General features: G+C 37.0%; 1 protein-coding gene across 2 annotated transcripts; it reads left to right on the top strand.

The window, feature by feature from the left end:
* The first annotated feature begins 1,869 nt into the window (after positions 1-1,869).
* LOC122401783 (protein son of sevenless) lies at positions 1,870-20,641 on the top strand. Of its 2 annotated transcripts, none has more exons than XM_043404137.1 (20): positions 1,870-2,338; positions 3,887-4,150; positions 4,238-4,321; positions 4,649-4,729; positions 4,858-5,007; positions 5,081-5,289; positions 5,371-5,554; positions 5,640-5,886; positions 5,963-6,187; positions 6,267-6,630; positions 6,722-6,914; positions 6,999-7,235; positions 7,308-7,463; positions 7,551-7,733; positions 7,810-7,927; positions 8,003-8,292; positions 8,374-8,599; positions 8,901-9,226; positions 18,856-19,108; positions 19,190-20,641. In XM_043404137.1, the coding sequence occupies exons 1-20, from the start codon at positions 2,231-2,233 to the stop codon at positions 19,279-19,281; spliced, it is 3,990 nt and encodes a 1,329-aa protein (XP_043260072.1). In that variant the 5' UTR covers positions 1,870-2,230; the 3' UTR covers positions 19,282-20,641. The 2 variants fall into 2 exon arrangements, with proteins under 2 accessions (XP_043260072.1, XP_043260073.1); XM_043404138.1 differs by having other exon boundaries at positions 8,919-9,226.

Raw genomic sequence — 20,641 nt, forward strand, 5'->3', positions numbered from 1 at the left:
TGAATTTTAAATATAGAATATGCAATCTGTTACAAAAATAACAATAAGCAAACTTGCGTGGCTATTTAAACTTAACATGTAAAGATTTAGCCCATTAACTTATATTTTCTTTGATTTTTTTATAACTATTTCATTTTAAATAAAAGCTTCACCAACACGTTGATAATACTCTTGCAAAGATACAATGAGAAATATAAAGTTTTCAGTTTGCATTAGTGTCTGTTATTTGCAGCGAAAATAATTATTCTATATTCATAAATTACTTTGAATTGTTTTTAAATTTGAAGCAGTTTACAATGGCAATCAAATTGGTGACCATTATTTTTGTGCTAATATTATGTTTTTTACCGATACATGGTGATATATATTATAACAAATTAAAAAATCTATCAATAAAATGTCGAGTGTAATATTTTATCAATAGCGGTATGATAATTTTAATTATTAATTATTAATAAGACAGCATTCAATGTGTAACCATCTACGCTAATAACGCATGAACTTTACTGTTTTTCTATCACCTACTATAATTTAATTAATGTGCCAGGATATGAAAGCAAATAGAGATTGAACAATGGCGGGTATTCCCCAAAAGAGTACATTAATATATTGATGGGTATTTCTTAATAGAGTGTACTAAGAGACCAGCTATAAAAGTAAGAAATAAATATATTTTGAAAAACTTTAATATTTAAATTAATTTCTAATAAAATTATTTTCATTATTTGTTGTAATTGTCAAATTTCTAAACTATTAAAAGATGCCGTAGAATATATCTTATAACGATATAGAAAGTATCTTAAACATTTAAGAATATACTCCAAGCTCTAAATACATTAATCTATGTTTTCTCTATGTTATGAATCTTTGAGTATATTGTGTATTGAATATATATGCTTCAATAAGTTTTAAAATCCATTAGATCAATTCAGATTTCAATAATTTGTGAATACGTAAGTTTTATTATATTTCGTTTTAATTCTTGTCGGTAATAGTGTTATTTTATCTTTAGGAGAAAGTCACCAGCTTCGTCATTAATCAAGATTCCCTTTCTTTCAAACAAGCATCTTGATTGGTGACTTTCTGTTAGAGCAATAAGAACCATTTTAACTAGGCATTCGCTTTTCCTAGGGGAAACGTTGAGTTACGAAGAAAATCCCTAGGCATGCATAAGAACGCCATGGACTGTAGCGAGACGCTGAGTATGTTTACTCGTTCTCATTAGTTTTTATTCTATGGTAGACTTGTAGAGAATAGACGCCTTTATCGTACAGTGAAATATAATTTCGTTAAAATTGGAAACGAATTAGTCTATTAATAATCTATTACAAATTTCTGTAAATGTCAGATTCCTTCCCATAGAGTCACAATGTGATTTGTTTAACTTTTGTTGAATCAAAGAAACTCTTGGCAATACCGTGCTACTTTGAAGTTAGTTTAACCACGATAGTCCGTAATTACCACATGCACCCATATGCCCATCTTTTTTTATAAATAAATTAGGAATCTAAAGATTGCAGGATTATTTCTTAAATTTGTAGCATCGCGTTCCAAAAATAAATAGCAATACGGATAACGTAAACAATCTATATGCAACGAAATAAAAACTACTACCAGCTTCATGACATTCTAACCTTGCAACAGTCTATCGATTCAATATAAAAAATTAATTTGAACGAATTTCATTTTTGTGTACGAGTATTTCTTATAAGTCACTGTACCTTTTCCCAAAGAACGTTAAATAAATTTTTTAAATTCTCGAAAAGATCGATCGATAGTTGCGCTGCGAGATATGTCGAAGCTCGCGAATATCTTGCCGCGATGGTACTATCGCAGTTATCGATCGATGCGAGTCGCGCAATGGTATCCTTTGATAGTAGTAGTGCTCGCGCTCGGTTCTGACAAAAATTCGAGTAAAAGGGCGTGTAAAATGCACAAACGGCATAACTCGGGGACTCTCGGGTTGGCCTCGGAAATGCTTCCAAGAATAATAAGTGTTAGAGGCGCTAGGATACAGAGAGAATACAACCGAGTAGCTTAGCCGTCGCATTACATACAGAGATGTCTGCGCCCTAAGAAACGGACTGACGGACAGACAGACGTCTCTGTCAAGTTTTTGTGACTACCGACGAAATGGTCATTGTAAATATCGGGAACTCTCCGGAGCGTGTTCTCTAGCTAGTGCGCGTTATTCTGTCGGGTGCGTGATACCTTGTACCAGTGCATTGAGATGTTTTCGTCGGCAGCGTCAGTGGTGGGCGAGCCGTCAGGCTACGACTTTCAGAAAGAGGAGAACGCCGCCAAGTGGAAGGGAGTGTTTGTCAACTCCCTCCGCAAGGTATCTTCTTCTTCGAGTAATTCCTTTCCACCGAATTTCCACGAGGTTCCGTTTCATCGAGCATCCCCCAATGCCATCGATCTGGGTTTTCACCGATATATCGTACATTGTCATTGTCGCACGATACGCGTGCACCGATCTCTTGTATATGCCCTTCAGGAACCACGAAATTTTATCGTATCACGAAACCGATTGACATGAATAAACGTCGCAACGGTTGCATGAGATCTTTCTAATCGGTGCATAGAACTTGACGGTATCCAATGGCACATCGTACGAAGAATATGATAAATATTCGAAAAATTAACAATAATATGTTGCCTTCTCAACCATTTAATGTTCACTTTTTTTTGGAGGTTGATGTTTAAACAATATTTAGTTTTCTTTTTGATAGTTTTTTATATTATACTTTCAAATGCATGGCTTAATTCGGGTTAGCAGAAAAATGTACTATGTTTGTATTTCAATATATTTTATTTGGAACTTCAAACGAATAAAGGATTATCTTTGTTACTTTGTTAAAAGCATTGTATCCATATTCAATATAACGATATTATGATCGAGAATTGTAACGATTTTCAGTTAAAAACAATGTAGTTGGCAAATTATTCCAAATATTGAGACAATAAAATATTTTATAATATCTTGACTACACGCAATTTATCTTCTCAAGTTACATTTAGTTTTATGCGCGAACTATGTTGAATAAGTATTTTATACGTGAGAAAACTTTTACTTATAAAGATTGTTGTTATGTAGAAGATTATCTTATGTAACAAAATGTTATGGAGCAGTATATTCTTTTTTTAATATTACAGAGCAGGCATGTCAAATACATGGTCATCGATGGCCTGCTTGACCTTTTTATTATGAGCATTATTATTTGCTTAGAGTACTATACAATAATGACAGTATATTGCATATGTATTCATTTCTTTGCGATGTTTAATTCATTATAATTTAATCATTAAAGTATATTTTGAAAGAACAATGAATATTCCATAAATAATAGTAATGAAGTTACAAAGAAAATTCAATAAATATAGTTTATTTCATGAACACAAAAGGAACAAAAGATAAATTTATCAAAAACATGTACAACTATATTGATCAAAAAAATGAAGTAATATTGTTGAAGGTAGAAAATTTTAGTAATGTATCATTGCTCTTTTATAAATAAATGTATCCCTTTGTTTATTTCGATGGATTATTTTTATTGTTTTCTTTTCGATCCTGCATACGTTTAATTCTAACATGACAGTGAACTAAGTGGCATTGATACAAATGAAAGATAGTTTTTATAATATTTCCAAACGTTCTAAAATAATTGTACATCTGTGACCTATACAGTAGCAAAGAGCAAATTGACTAGAGGTCCAATATGAGTTCGACATACCTGTTGTGGATCAATAATCTTTATCTATTATAATATCTTTGCAAATAAGAGATTATATTTGTACTGCATAAATAAAATATTCAATTTGTACCAAAGTTTTTCTTTTCAATGATAGTTGTCATATAGTTTAATTAACAATTAATACAAAATAGGTACTGGAGCAAGTACATCCTAGTCTAGAAGCACGACAAGATGCCTTAGACTATGTTGAGAGTTTGATCTTAAGGCTGTTGGGTATGCTTTGCGGTCACCCTCCGCCACATACGCCTCAAGATGTGGAAGAAAGAGTCAGACGTACGTTTCCTACTCCCATCGATAGATGGGCACTTCGAGACGCAAGAGACGCCTTGGAAAAAGGAAAAAAGAAATCACCGCTAGTTCTTCCAGTTGATAAAATTCATCAATTACTACAAAAAGTAATTATATTGGATTGATTCTAATTGTGCGTGTTTTTATGTATTTATCAACACATAATATAATTTTATATATTGTTGTATTAACAGGAAGTATTACAGCAGAAAATTGATTTACAAGTTAGTCTTTTTGTGGTAGGAGTCTTGGAATATATTTCTGCAGATATTTTGAAGGTTGGTAAAAGCTATTATGGTCAAAATTTTCTAACGATAACTATTATCTGAAGAAAAAGTATTTTAAGTAACACTTGGATGGCGTCGTCTGGGCACGTTTGGACCCACTCTAAATATTGTTTATCTGCATTTATGTTATTTTTTATTCTTATTAATGATTACTATTATTTATATTATGAATTGGAGTCCAAATGGATCCGGCACCGATGTTCGTCGTCCTAGTGTTAATATAATAAGCAATCTATGCTATAGTTTAGAATTAACAAACTTTATTTCATGTTTATTAGTACTAACTTCCAAAAATGTTTAAGGTCATTTTCTTTTCAGCTAGCTGGAAACTATGTCAAGAATATACGCCATGTGGAAATATCGTGCGAAGACATAAGAGTTGCGATGTGTGCAGATATGGTAACATATTAATTTCCGAAATCTTATAATTATATCTGTAGCATCAAAGGTCACAAAATCATTTGGTCATGTATTTAGTTCTTAATTCATAAAGCAAAGTTTACTTTTAATTAGCAACTTATTAACAGGTATTAATGGACTTGTTTTATCAAGACGATTATGCAGAGGGTCCACAAAGTGGTTTGGGCTCAGTCGTTTCTCAGACTTACGAAGAATCTGTCCGGGATCTCATACACGATGAACGTCACTATTTGCGTGATCTTCATATGATCATTAAGGTGGGTAATTTATAAAGTTGATGAGGTGTGCCATTAATTTAAATAAGGTAAAATTCTTTTGTTATTCAAATAGGTATTTCGGGAAGAAATCGCAAAGTTAGCGCAAGATAGAACTGAACTTGAAACACTCTTCAGTAATATAATGGATATTTATGAAGTTACTGTAACATTACTTGGTAGTTTAGAAGATATAATGGAAATTACAGAAGAAAAACAAACGCCCACGGTTGGCTCCTGTTTTGAAGAACTGGCAGAAGCAGCAGAATTTGATGTTTATATAAAGTATATATGAAACTGTTAAAATATTATACATGTATTTGTATTGTTTTCTAAAAATATAAGTTATTGTAATCGTAACGTTAGGTATGCAAAAGACATTAATGGTCCAGCTAGTCGAGAAGTTTTAACAAATTTATTGTCGAGACCCGAAGCTAGTAACGCATTACGAGCGGCAGGACATGGATTTAAAGAAGCTGTCAAATATTATTTGCCAAAACTTTTACTACAACCGATATGGCATTGTTTTTTGTACTTTGACTATATAAAGGTATTTTTGAAATAATTTTATACACGAATATCGTTTTAAATGATGGATGTACGTCAGTCCGACAGTTCAATGGCACTTTACACAGGTATTACACAAACGTACACCAAATACAGAAGATGGTGAAACATTGGAACAAGTAGAAGGTCTTTTGAGACCGCTACATATGGAACTGTCGAAATCTAAGGCGAGTCTTCCAAAAAAAGATACAGGCCTGCGAATGCAGAGTAGAGCAAGAAGGCAAGCAGCATTAGAGAAAACTAGCGAATTACAAAAAACAGTTGATGGGTGGGATCAGCGGGATGTTGGACAATGTTGCAACGAATTTATACGCGGTATAAAAAATGGATGGTTTTTTTTTAACAATTATTTTGTTACATAAATTATTATTGTATTTTTTATTATGTACAGAGGATATGTTGGGAAAAGTGAGTAACGGAAGGAGATTAACAGAACGAAAGGCTCTTCTTTTTGATGGCTTATTAGTTCTTTGTAAACCCAGTGGCGGCAAACGAGTTAGCGTTACCGTGGCAGCAGTCGGTGTGGTGGGTCATCCACCTCACCAAGGTGAATTGCGTTTAAAGGAACGATTTTTTATTAGAAAAGTTTATATTATTGATAGGGAGGATACCGAAGGTGAGTTCAGAGGAAGTTGTAACGTTGAAATTGAAATGATTCCCGTTATTCAAATAACTATATGTAATTATTTTCCCAGAATTAAAAAATGCCTTTGAAATTGCACCAAGGGACCACCCTAATGTTATTCTTGTTGCCAAATCCGTCGAAGATAAAAATAGTTGGATGGCGGATCTTGTAATGTTGAATACAAAGAGTATGTTAGAAAGAACTTTGGACAGTATACTTTTGGACGAAGAAAGAAAGCATCCTTTAAGATTACCTCCGCCACATTTATATAAATTTACCGAACAGGATGGTCCAGAAAATATTGTTTTGGAGGCCAGAGAAAATGGAGGTGTCCCATTGATTAAGGGTGCAACTTTGATTAAATTGGTAGAAAGATTAACTTATCATATATATGCTGACCCAGCTTTTGTACGAACATTCCTTACTACTTATAGGTATTTGAATTTATGTACTAGACATTTATTTTTTATTTGAAACTGAATTTTCTTTATGTTCTGTGACATCTGATTATACTTCGTTCTCTAGGAGTTTTTGCTCACCTCAGGAACTATTGACTTTGTTAACCGAAAGATTTGACATACCAGATCCTTCATTAGTTTATGGTGACGAAGAAAAGCCTTCTGGTTGTAAAACAACCGCAAGGGAAGATTGGAAGAGATATAGAAAAGAATTTTGTCAACCTGTGCAATTCAGAGTTTTAAATGTTTTAAGACACTGGGTTAGTAATGTTTTAGTACTTTTATTTTTAAATATTTTTACTCTAAACCTTTTAATATTTATTTACATCTTATTCGATTATTAGGTCGATCACCATTTTTATGATTTTGAACGTGATAGGAATCTTTTGGAAAGGTTACAATTATTTCTAGACACTGTAAGCGGAAAGTCAATGAGAAAATGGGTGGATTCGGTGATAAAAATTGTACAGAGAAAATGTGAACCTTCGGAACAACGACCTATAACTTTTAGCTTCGAACGATCTCCACCACCTATCGAGTGGCACCTAAAAGTTCCTGAAGAAGAATGGGGAATACTAACGGTAATATTTATGAGCACAATTGATATTTGCGTTGTAAGGATAATTTAATAATTAACTTATTACAAATTTCAGTTACATCCAATTGAACTAGCAAGACAACTAACCCTCTTAGAGTTTGAATTGAATAGAACTGTGAAACCTTCAGAACTGGTAGGGTCAGTATGGACTAAGAAAGATAAAGAAAAGTCATCTCCGAACCTACTAAAAATGATAAAGCATACGACAAACGTAAGTATATATTTCACGCTTTAACAAAATTTGCATTCAGTACAGTTTATTAAATGAAAACACAGTTATTTCTTTTTTATTGTACAGTTTACTCGATGGCTTGAAAAAACGATAGTGGAAGCTGAAAACCTAGAGGAACGAGTAGCGATTGTGTCGCGTGCAATCGAAATTATGATGGTGTTTCAAGATCTTAATAACTTTAATGGTGTATTAGCAATTGTTAGTGCTATGGGATCTGCATCTGTATTTAGGTTAAAATTCACTTTCCAAGTACGTTTCCTCAACGTTATTTCATGTACTATTAAATAATTTGCTATTAATAATATAAATTTTGTTATATTTACAGCAAATACCGGCACGATTGGAAAAAGCCCTGGAAGAAGCGCGAGAATTGAATAATGGTCACTTTCGAAAATATCAAGAAAAATTACGATCTATTAATCCACCATGTGTACCATTCTTTGGTAAGCAATGAAAATGGAGCATTGTTTGATAGTTTGATTGATTAATTGATTTTTACCGATGACTTCTGTTTCTAGGTATCTACCTGACCAATATTCTGCACATTGAAGAAGGAAATCCTGATTATTTGCCGGGGAGTCCAGAACTTATAAATTTTAGCAAGCGACGGAAAGTAGCAGAAATAACTGGTGAAATTCAACAGTATCAAAATCAACCGTATTGTCTTTCAGTGGAGCCTAGGATAAGGCATTTCATAGAGAACTTGTCACCCTTTGATCCTAATATGAAAGATGCAGATATAAGCAATTATTTGTACAATAAAAGCTTAGAAGTAGAACCGAGGGGATGTAGACAACCACCTAGAGTCGTAAGTTGCACTTGAAAGTATCACAAACTGTATAAATATAGCAACATTGACCTTACTATCTGAAGCTGTTTATCTGTGCAGCCCCGTAAATGGCCAGACTTAAATTTAAAGTCGCCGGGCATTAAAGCTAGAAGTTTGAGCGGCAAGTTACCAGCTCCATTGCAAGCCGTAGCCTCCAGTGTAAGGTTACACGATCCTCCACCGGAAGCGCCGCCGCCGGAATTGCCAGAAACTCCTCCGCACGCTTCACACATCACAGTTTCTCATATAGGAGACCACAGTGTTTTTGCACCTGTTTTATTGGGAGGTTCGTATTGGGCAATGTCAAACGTAATATAGAAATTAGCGACACGTAAAGCTCGAGTCTTCGAATCTTTAAAGCTCAATGTTAAAACCGCAAATGATTAAAACCTAAGGCTATAAAACTTGCATACAAAGCTCGAGGGCTTTGAGAGCTCGAGATTCGAAGCCTACTTCAATAACGCTAATGAATATAGTAGGCCGCTTTTTGTAAACTATTTCTTTCGTGAACAAACGGACAGAGAAGTTTTATTTCGTTGCAGAATGTGCTTGCATAGGGTAGTAGATGCACTTTACTCTTAATACAGGTACAGGTCCACCTCCAGGTTCACCAGGTCCGCTTAGCATGTCAGGACTTTCGATTAGTTCGCCGGGTAGCAGTCCGCAATTGGGTTCGCCTGGCCATTTGCCTATTCCACATCATCAGCCGCAAAATAGTCACTTCGGCTTTAATTCCGGTACGATCGGTGTTATGGGAGCTCTGACTGGTATGTCATCGTCGGGTGGAAGTCCTGGTGCAGCGATGCCGCCACCGCCGTCTCCCAGCCACGTACCTTCCAGTCAACCTCCGCCACCTTTGCCACCTAGATCTCATAGAAAACGGGAGAGTTCCATAAGCGAGTCACCGCAACAGGTGAGTTACACGATAATCAATATCAGCGTTTTTCAGACTAGATCATGGTACTTTTTAAATACACGATATAATGATTTGTGTAAATTGCAAATGTAAAGTGAGGCACTTAAGACCATCTGACTAACTTGACTGCTATTGGTGATAGGAAAAAAATGCATTAGGCAAAAATTATTTGGTATCGAGGGGTTGATCATCCAATGTTACTAGTTTTTTGATAGCTGGAGGTATCAAGGAGATATGAAAGTCATCTTTGTTTTTTTATTTACATTCTGATAGAGCATTTCAGGGTGAATACAATGACCTATGGAAAGGTCATTCCTGGTCTGGGTTAAGCCAATTGTGATGGAAAATAATTTACTTCGAGGAAATGATCAAGCATAAAAAACTAGTAACATCGGATGATCAGCCCTTCATTGCCAAATAATTTTTTCCTATCACCAATAGCAGCCAAGTTCTTCAGGTGGCTGGTCTTAAATGCCTCATCCTGTATACTAACTTTATTGTATCAAAATTATAATTTGCTTTGTTTGTTACATAATATATGTATATATGTATGTATATGACTTTCCTTATGTAGAACGCAGCTTTAATTTTCATTTACATTTTTATATTTAAATGCACTCGAGTATAAATTATATATATTCCAGTTTAAAGACCGATATATCATGGGGTGAGAAATTTGAAAAACGTTGCTCTGTATCTTTTAATTTATATTTACAGGGTGTTTAAAAATGTTGGGACAGGCTAAAAAGGGGAAAATTACTCGTGTGACGAGAAGTGGAAAAGTTCTTTACCATTTTGTAATCTGAGGCTTAGTTTTCAAGATACGAGTAATTAAAGTTTGTACATACGAGAATGTCATAGATAAGCGTTTCTCGTGTGTGAGTGCGTCCATGCGTGGCAACGCGATCAGCTGATTGGGATATAAATAGCGCGACCGCATATGCACATATTCACGCACGAGAAAACACTTGCCTATAATGTTGTCACGTGTATCGAGTTGTAATTATAAGCTCAGTGTATTCGACATTTTTTTTCATTTATGTCGAGCATTAACTTTCAACTCTAAGCGTGATGCGTTTTGACATTTATTATATATTTAATACGTAACTTACAATTATATATTTGGATTAATAAATACTGTCGCGTCGCGAGCCCTCCGTATGACCGTCAAACAACAAACGAGCCCAACTCAGAAAGAGCCTTGTAAATACCGTCATATAACAAAATTTGTTCTTTCCATACCTGCGCACCAGATGTTTAGCAGTTGTGCGTCAAGCTCGTTACAAACGTTTTTTCCAGCAATTAGGAGTCTAGTTTTATTGCACGCCACGGTCAACCTTCAAAAATACAATAGCACTTTCGCGCGACCACCGACACAGCCAAAAACAGACAATTTTGGTGACACCCACACCACCCCTTCTTGCAGGGGCTGGCCGTTCACGCCTTACAAAATCTTGTAACCAATCAGTGTTTTTCGCATATTAGTAACCGCCCAATTAAGAACTGTATAAAGAGCGACGCTCGCTCAGAAATAAGAGTTCAACAAGAATTTTGCGGAGCATCAACAAACCGACAAGTATTCATTTTTTCGAGTCACCGCATTGCATATCCATCATAAGTTTAAATACAGTCCACTTTCAAACATAAAATATTCGCACAAAGTTAAGTCGGCGTGCGACGTACGGGTTTAACTTTCCGAACAACGTCGGTGGAAAATTCGTACACGACATTTGGTCCTTCGAGCCGGATTCCAACGGCAAACACGACATTTGTAGTGCAGTGTGGTGACTACCAAGGAAGATATTCCTTGGACATCATAGACAATTGTCGGTAGTGCAACAGAAGCTCCAACGTTGACACTTACGACAACCTCTTTGGAGAGGGCAGATCAACAGCAGCACCGTAGGACACTACGTCGCCGGTGAAGGAAGTATCCACAAGCAGCCGCATCGGACACCTCAGCAGAGGAAGCAGCCGTCGGACGGTGGAAAATCCAAGGCCACGCAGCAGCACCGGGCCAACATCGACGCAGCGCAGCATCATCGGCGCATCGCAGCACCATCATCGACGCATCGCAGCATCGACGCATCACAGCATCATCGAGGCAACGCAGCAACATCGAGGCCACGCAGCCTCATCCAGACATTGCAGCAACGAGCAACAGTTCGAAGTTCAGACGTCGGTAGGGTAAGTCCACGAATCACTATTCCTTTCACATATTTTCCCTTATTGCAAGCAGTCACGAACTCGATTACATTCGTTGTTTAATTATCGCGAGATGGCAAACGTACCTGAGACAGTGCCAATGAAAGCCCTCAGGAGACAAAGAATCACGATTAAGGGACAGCTAACGCGGATAGAGACATACCTCGATGAGGGCGATCAGTTTGACATTCACGAGTTACAAATTCGCAAGGAAAAGATGTTAGAATTGAATAAAAACTTTGAAACCGTGCAGACAAACATAGAATTAGAGGATGACATATCCGATCATGACGCGGAAAGAGAACAATTCGAGCGGAAATATTTTAGAATCACCAGTAGCATAAACCGTCGAATCGAGGGATTACAAACCCCTAACACAGGTATTAACCCAGGTAGATTCACGGACTCGCCGAACACGGTAACAATAAGACAAGAAAGTAGCCTTTTACCTAAAATCGAAATCAAACCATACGACGGTAACCCTATGGAGTGGCATAGTTTCCACGATACGTTTCGAACACTGGTCCATAATAATGAAGACTTACCGGCCGTACAAAAATTCCATCTGTTAAAGAATGCACTTCGCGGAGAAATCGCGTCAGTAATTTCAACATTAAACGCATCCGAAACAAACTACCGAGTAGCTTGGGATTTGTTGCAAAAGCGATGTAACAGACCGAGACAAATAGTGCAAACACACTTAAAAACTTTATTCGAATTGCCCGAAGTAACGCGTGATGCATCCTCAAGCCTCAGGTCATTGGCGGAACAGGCTCAAATGCATGTAAACGCACTCGCTACCCTAGGTCAGCCCATAGCACAATGGGATGCAATGTTAGTTTATCTAGTCGGCAAAAAATTAGATAAGAATACGCGTCGCGGATGGGAACGCACTTTAGAGAATGACGAGATGCCGACATTCGACCAACTAATTAATTTCATAAATAAACAAGCGCGGGGCGATGAAATTGAAGCGGAAGCTTCAAACGCGAGTAGGCGGGTTTTGTATCCAGATCGTCCACTACGAAATAAACCATTTACAAGGGGGTACACTCACGTCGCGACGACGAATACAGACAAATGCGTCATGTGTAGGGATAAGCATGAAATTTATTATTGTAAGCATTTTTTGCAAGCACCAATTCGGGAGAGATTCGAGGTAATTAAACGAAACAAGCTATGTATTAATTGCTTCCGAAACGGTCATTTAGTCGGCACATGCCAAGCTAGCGGATGCAAAAAATGTAATTTGAAACACAATACCTTACTACATTTTAACGACGAACAGCGGGCTAACATAAACCCTCACAATGCGCGAATAGGAAGTCAGGTAACAAGCTCGGGAGTCAATGCAACAAGCTCGGGGGTCAATACGACTACATTAACAGTTACATGCAATTTTGAAACCTTACTCGGAACCGCGCAAATTAAAATATTGGACAGATTCAATAGGGAACATGATTGTCGCGTATTATTAGACGGGGGATCACAAACCCATTTTATAACCACCGAGTTAGCCGACAAATTGCAATTACGCAAACACAGCGTCAATCTAACCTTCTCAGGTATAGGTCAACAGGCGACCAGGGCGCAACACCTTGTAAAAACAGTAGTCAAGGCGCGAAACGGTACATTTTCTACCCCCATTTCATTTATTACTGTACCGTTGATTACCGGGTCACTACCGTCTCGACAAGTCGACAGAACATCGATCGAAATTCCAAAAAACCTCACGTTAGCGGATCCGACATTCCATAAGCCCGGGAAGATAGACGCATTATTAGGTAATACGTTGTTTTTTAACCTATTAAGTAATGGACAAATCAAATTAAATAATAGTAAAATCATCTTACAAAAAACCAGACTAGGTTGGATAGTTACCGGCGAATCAGATCTACAACCATCGTACAAGAACACAGTAAAGTCATTTCATACAACATCAACATTAGACAAGACATTAAACAAATTCTGGGAAGTAGAAGAATTCGCGGATCAGGTATATTTATCGGAAGAAGAAAGGGCTGCGGAAAATTCGTTTGAACAGGGCACCGTACGAGAAGCGGATGGGCGGTATTGTGTAAGATTACCCTTTAACGAACGCAAACAATTGTTAGGAAGTTCACGCGAGGCAGCATTAAAAAGATTTTACGCATTAGAACGGAAATTGCATTCCGATCAAGAATTATTAGCAGGATATCGGGAGTTTTTAAATGAATACGAACAATTAGGACATATGACACAGGTCAACGCGGACGATTCCGCCGAGGGGTTCTACCTGCCGCACCACGCGGTAATAAAAGAGTCTAGCGAGACTACTAAGATACGCGTAGTATTCGACGCCTCAGCGAAAACATCGACAGGCATAGCATTAAACGACACATTATTAAATGGGCCTATCCTACAGGATACCCTGTACAAATTATTACTTAGATTTCGTTCGCATTCCTATGTTTTAACGGCAGATATAGAAAAGATGTTTCGGCAGATTAAAATACATACAGAGGACAGGAAATATCATAAGATATTGTGGCGCGATTCACGAGACAAACCAATCAAAACCTACGAACTGAATACCGTAACAGACGGAACCACGTCAGCTCCATTTTTAGCCGTGCGTTGTCTACAACAATTAGCGGTTGACGAACAGGATAATTTTCCCGCCGCGGCAGCAATATTCAGAACAGATTTTTATGTAGATGATTTGCTCACCGGAGCATCTACTCGCGAACAAGCATTAGTAATTCGCGAAGAAACCATAGCGTTAGCAAGGAAAGGCGGGTTTAATTTAAGACAGTGGGCATCAAACGATGAGAGTCTGATCGAAGATCTAGCATTAATTAATCAAGAGCGCACTCTGTCCTTAGACACAGACGAAACTAGGAAGGCGTTAGGTATAGGTTGGAAACCAAGGACGGACGAAATACGCTACAACATAAAACTGACCGACGGCAATCCTCGACCTACGAAACGTACAATACTTTCACAGATCGCACAATTATTCGACCCGTTAGGGCTATTAGGACCAGTTATAGTACGCGCAAAAATTATAATGCAGCTATTGTGGAAGGCTGACCTAGGTTGGGATGAGTCTGTGCCTCAATCTATCCATACCATGTGGTTAGAATTTACGCAAGAGCTACCACTATTAAATAAATTTTCGACGCCGCGAAAAACGATTGTTGATAGCCCAATAGAAATACAGATGCATGGATTCTGTGACGCTAGTGAAGCGGCTTACGGCGCGTGCATTTACTTGAGGTCAATTGATAATCAAGGAAAATGTAAGGTTAGTTTGTTGTGCGCGAAATCAAGGGTTGCGCCAGTAAAAACCTTATCATTGCCGCGTTTAGAATTGTGCGCCGCTAAGTTATTAGCAAATTTAATAAGAGAAACCCTTAACGCGATGACCCACCTCGAAATTAAAAGGATCGTGTTATGGTCGGACTCAACGATAGCATTAACTTGGATTAGAACCTCACCGCATTTGCTAAAAACATTCGTTGCCAATCGGGTAAACGAAATTCAAGAGCAAACAGATATTGAAAATTGGCGTCATATCTCTAGTGTCGAAAATCCGGCAGATTTCATATCCAGGGGACAGACACCTCTGCTTTTTCTAAATAACCTAAGATGGTTAAAGGGGCCGCAGTGGCTTTCACAGGCCGAACGAACTTGGCCATTTATTACACTACCTGCAATAGAAATACCGGAAACTCGTAGCTTCAAGGTTTTAGTAGCAAGAATTAATACAACAGATTTCGTTGGTAGATTCTCAACAATAAATAGGCTCAACAGGGCACTAGCATATATATTACGGTTTTATAATAATTGTAAAAGCAAAAACAGAGTTGCGGGCGAATTGACTAATTTAGAGATTTCTAATGCACATATACATATAGTTAAATTAACACAAGCACAAGAGTTTACGCAGGAATTGAGGGATTTGAAGGAAGGTAGGGAAATAAACAAAAGAAGTAAATTACTTAATTTAACACCATTCCTTGACGAGAAGGGTTTAATTCGAGTCGGCGGCCGATTAAAACACGCAGCAATAAACTATTCATACAAACATCCGATCTTATTACCACGCAACAATCACGTTACAGAATTAATAATCAGGCATGAGCATTTAAAACATTGGCATGCGGGTATACAAGCCACTTTAAACGCCGTCAGACAAAGATATTGGCCAATAGATGGAAAAAATCTTACGCGCAGATTAATTCATAACTGTGTAAATTGCTTTAAAGCCAATCCCAAGCTATCTGAGTATGTTATGGGAAATTTACCGAAAGACCGTGTGACACAAACACGGCCATTCGAAACCACAGGAGTCGATTATTGTGGACCATTGTTTTTAAAGGAACGAAAACACCGAAACGTTAAGAAAACCAAGGGATACGTAGTAGTATTTGTATGTTTTGCCACAAGGGCTACTCATTTAGAATTAGTAACCGATCTAACCACGGAAGCATGTATAGCCGCGATAAAACGATTTTTCGCGAGAAGGGGAAAATCCCGAACTTTATACTCCGATAACGGGAGCAATTTCCTAGGCGCAAATAACGAAATTATTGAAATAACCGCATTCGTAAACTCGAACGATCATAAAGGAAAATTAAAACAATATTTGAGCAATGAAGGTGTCAACTGGTCGTTCTCTCCACCCCGTTCGCCTCATTTCGGGGGTCTATGGGAAGCCGCAGTGAAGGCCTTTAAAAAACATTTCAAGGCTACTCTTGGAGAAGCACTGTTCACATACGAACAATTGAACAGCATTATAATCGAGATCGAGGCAATCCTGAATTCCCGACCATTAACACCCATATCCTCTGATCCTAATGACTATATCGCTCTAACACCCGCACACTTCCTAATTGGTGATTCGTTACAAACCCTACCGGAATATGAATGGACACATGTACAAACGAATAGGCTGTCATTGTGGCAGCACACTCAGAAAATTAAGCAACATTTCTGGAGTAGATGGCATCGAGAGTATTTGCACGAGCTCCATACCCGATGTAAATGGCATACTGGTAACCATAAAAATATCAAGGAAGGGATGCTGGTCCTGGTGCAAGAGGACAATCTACCACCGTTGCAGTGGAAATTAGGTAGAGTCTTGGAGGTGCACCCAGGAGACGACCACATAACACGTGTAGTGACAATAAGGACACCGTTAGGAGTGTATAAACGCAGTGTGAAGAGACTTGCGCCACTACCAATAGACTGCATATAACAAATGTACAGTACATCCTAGTATAACTTAGCCATAAGGATTAGTTTAGATTCAGAACAATTTTGAATCAAAAACACTATGTAATTTTCTAGGATTATAAATACCTCGTAATGTTATAGTATTAAGTATTCAGTTTTGCCTGCAGTGCAATTGTTCGCTGTTTGTCGACTTTTAGATCTTTTGAACATGACCGTTCAAGGGGGCCAGCATGTCGCGTCGCGAGCCCTCCGTATGACCGTCAAACAACAAACGAGCCCAACTCAGAAAGAGCCTTGTAAATACCGTCATATAACAAAATTTGTTCTTTCCATACCTGCGCACCAGATGTTTAGCAGTTGTGCGTCAAGCTCGTTACAAACGTTTTTTCCAGCAATTAGGAGTCTAGTTTTATTGCACGCCACGGTCAACCTTCAAAAATACAATAGCACTTTCGCGCGACCACCGACACAGCCAAAAACAGACAATTTTGGTGACACCCACACCACCCCTTCTTGCAGGGGCTGGCCGTTCACGCCTTACAAAATCTTGTAACCAATCAGTGTTTTTCGCATATTAGTAACCGCCCAATTAAGAACTGTATAAAGAGCGACGCTCGCTCAGAAATAAGAGTTCAACAAGAATTTTGCGGAGCATCAACAAACCGACAAGTATTCATTTTTTCGAGTCACCGCATTGCATATCCATCATAAGTTTAAATACAGTCCACTTTCAAACATAAAATATTCGCACAAAGTTAAGTCGGCGTGCGACGTACGGGTTTAACTTTCCGAACAACGTCGGTGGAAAATTCGTACACGACAAATACATTAGTAGGTTTTACTAAACATATCAAACCGGACGAGAGGGTAACCAGCGCGGGGGCATCCTATGTGGTGTCAACACAATATAAAAAATCGTTGCCAACCTAAACTATCTCTAACAATTTATTAGCAAAATGCAGAATTATATTCAATCGATCATAGAATTTTCATTATTATTTATGACTCTCAATTTAAAACTACTCGGATTACAGAATGATACAAAACCATTTTCATTTCTTTTTGCAGAAGGAATTAACATATTTCAGCTAGTTTGATTATTTTGAGAAGCCCTATATACATATTTACAGGTTGTCCCCAATTTACGACGAGTTTTGTGCAATAGCAATGTAAATTCAATTTCATAAAAATAACTCATATTGTCCAGCCATAGAATCTAACATTAGCACAGAACATACAACTGTAAGTTTATTCGTTTGTATAAGGGTGAGCAGCCACCCATGGGAAAAATTTTAATGGGAGATTCTAGAGGCCAAGATAAGACGAAAATCAAGAATACTAATTTGTTGATGGAGGCTTCGTTAAAAAGTTATTAACGTTTAAAGTTCCATATGTAAAGAATTTTTTTCTTGAAAATGCGCAGGATTTCGGGGGGGTGTCTAATCACCAAAAATGATTGTAATTGACCCCTGCAACTGAAAATAATTTTTTTAGGACGATTTGAAATTTTTGATTTTGTCGACAACTTCTCGAATTTTTTTCTCGAAAGTAGGTAGGATTTCGAGGGTAGGTCTATTCACAAAAAATGCTTGTAATTAACCCCCGTAACTAAATATAATTTTTTTAGAACGATTTGAAATTTGTTAATAACTTTTTAATGAAGCCTCAATCAAGAAATTGATATTCTTGATTTTCGTCTTATTTTGGCCTCCAAAATCTCATTTAAATTGTCTCCATTTTTTTACATGGTATATAAATTAATATAAGTATGTACTCATATAATTATTCAAACAGAATAAGATTAATTTTCAATGGGTTCTTAGAATTCTTTATCATCTGTGTTTATTACGGGGCATATGATTCATTAATTGAACTTTCCGATTGGCGAGTCAATAGTACTAATTGTAAGTCTTTCAAATATTCTGTTTAATTTTGTTTTCACAGTTTGTGTATTCTTTCATTACTTTTGGTCTCGTTTTTAAATATATTATAAGAATTTACAATACGAGCGAACAATCCAGCGCAAACGACACACACCAATTGATCCATAGACAGTGTAACAAACTGTACTGTATTTTTATTTATTTTTGTACAATCGTACGAGTAGTTGTAAATTGAAGTCGATCGTAAGTTGAGAACTGCCTGTATGTAATTTTAACCTCATGTAACGTGAAAAATACTATTTATAACCTATTGTACAGGCAAGACAAGCTCCAAACGCGCCAATACTTCCTCCGAGGGATGGTACGTCTCCGCCGCCATTACCGCCGCGAAGAGACTTGCCCCCAGTAACGTTACCGCCTCGGCTTCCTACATTGAATCCAAGTAGCTCGTCGCTGCTTGCAAGGCGAAATTCCACGTTGGAAAGCACGTGTTCGAATACCGTTCATTCACGGAGACACATGTCTTTCAATGGGCCCAGTCCTACGAAACTTCCACCTACGCAACCTAATGGTAAACATTTAAACGCAGTTGAACTTCTAAATGAAAGTCATTGCGTTCCTGCCCTTATTTTGATCGAGTATTGTGTTTCAGGATCGGTAACACCGCGATTACCACCGAAACCATTACCGGGACGTCCACCAACCACCATGTTTAATTTCAATGCTCCTCCTGGACCTAGTTAAGTGTTACATCTTCCTACCTCTTACCTAAATTAAAATACATCTTTTTGGAAATCGAGATTTAGTCCACTCAGAAAGATTAGTCGATTCAACTGTTATGCCTGTTCGATACGACTGACAATGTAAATTTACTCTACTGTGTTGTTTTTTTTTTTTTTTTTTTTTATTCACAGGAGAAAACGCTTCTTTTATAAACAAATTATTGTTTAGGCTTTGGTTAATGTATTTACTGCGATTCGTTACTCGTCACTCGAGACATGCACAACCAGTATATATATTAATACAGAATATTTAACGAAAACGTTCTTGAAGCACGGTCCGTGTGTGATGAGATGCTGTTACATTCCTTTTTACAATTTGTCTTTTAACACGTGTGACTCTATTTTTATTGAAAATTTATTTTTCGAAACGATATAGAATGTTTTAACGCATATAGTATATTTTTAGACATTTTTTTACGAAGCGAATATATAATAGATATAAGGCCTTATATTCTATGCCGTTGAACAACTTGGAACTATTTATCCTGAAAGATATCTAAAGAAAGAAATTTTGTATAGAACGCATAAAGAGCAGCGTGTTAACAGCTGTTGTTCAAATCCGTGAAATATTTTTATAAATTAGTACAATAAACAAGATCTGTTTGACAATTTTACGTATTTGAATCTCCTATATTGCTGCATGATGCACAACAGTTTTACTACGTTTACGAATTAAATGGAAAATGTGATTTCACTAAGGAATATTCCTTGATATGATCTACACGACTTTAATGCAAAAGCAAGAATCGTACATACGAGAGTGTCTGTTATAACAGGATTGACTGTTGCAGATTACTAGCAGACAAGTTAGAGAAGACGAAAGAAACGTATACGAAGTTCTTCCTCATTTTTTAAGTCGCACACGATCGAAATTATTATTTTTTATTATTTGTTTTTTAATGTATATGACAGTTTATTTTTAAAGACAATATAAGCTGTTTTCTAGTAAGATAAAAAATCATTTACAGACTAGGAATGTAGAATACATTTCATCGCAGCTATTTGCCGAATTACAGGTATGAAATTTGGCGTGTACGAGGTCCGAAAAGATCTGACTGAATGGACTATGTATCGATTTCGGTCGTCTGAACGGTCTCCTTTTCTTTAAAATCCCTGTCTATCCCTCAACACAACTGTGATACACTTTTAGATTTTAAAAGGAAGCAGAAGACGCAAGAAAGTGCAGTATGGAATGAATCATAGGCCAATATACATATAGAATTATACATATAAATTGAATCAATAGCAAAAAAGTAAATATGTACATGTATATTATTATAAATATATTCTATAGTAATTATTGTAATAATGTCAAGCGTAAG

This window comes from Colletes gigas, unplaced genomic scaffold, assembly GCF_013123115.1.
Source record: "Colletes gigas isolate AHSC1104 unplaced genomic scaffold, ASM1312311v1 Colletes_gigas_Sc00028, whole genome shotgun sequence".
Lineage (NCBI taxonomy): Eukaryota > Metazoa > Arthropoda > Insecta > Hymenoptera > Colletidae > Colletes > Colletes gigas.

Excerpts from the sequence above, each read along its gene's own strand:
- LOC122401783 (XM_043404137.1), top strand. The coding sequence starts at position 2,231 with ATGTTTTCGTCGGCAGCGTCAGTGGTGGGCGAGCCGTCAGGCTACGAC. Across the intron at positions 4,151-4,237 it reads TTCATCAATTACTACAAAAA|GAAGTATTACAGCAGAAAAT; the intron begins GTAATTATATTG and ends TTGTATTAACAG. Across the intron at positions 4,730-4,857 it reads TTGCGATGTGTGCAGATATG|GTATTAATGGACTTGTTTTA; the intron begins GTAACATATTAA and ends ACTTATTAACAG.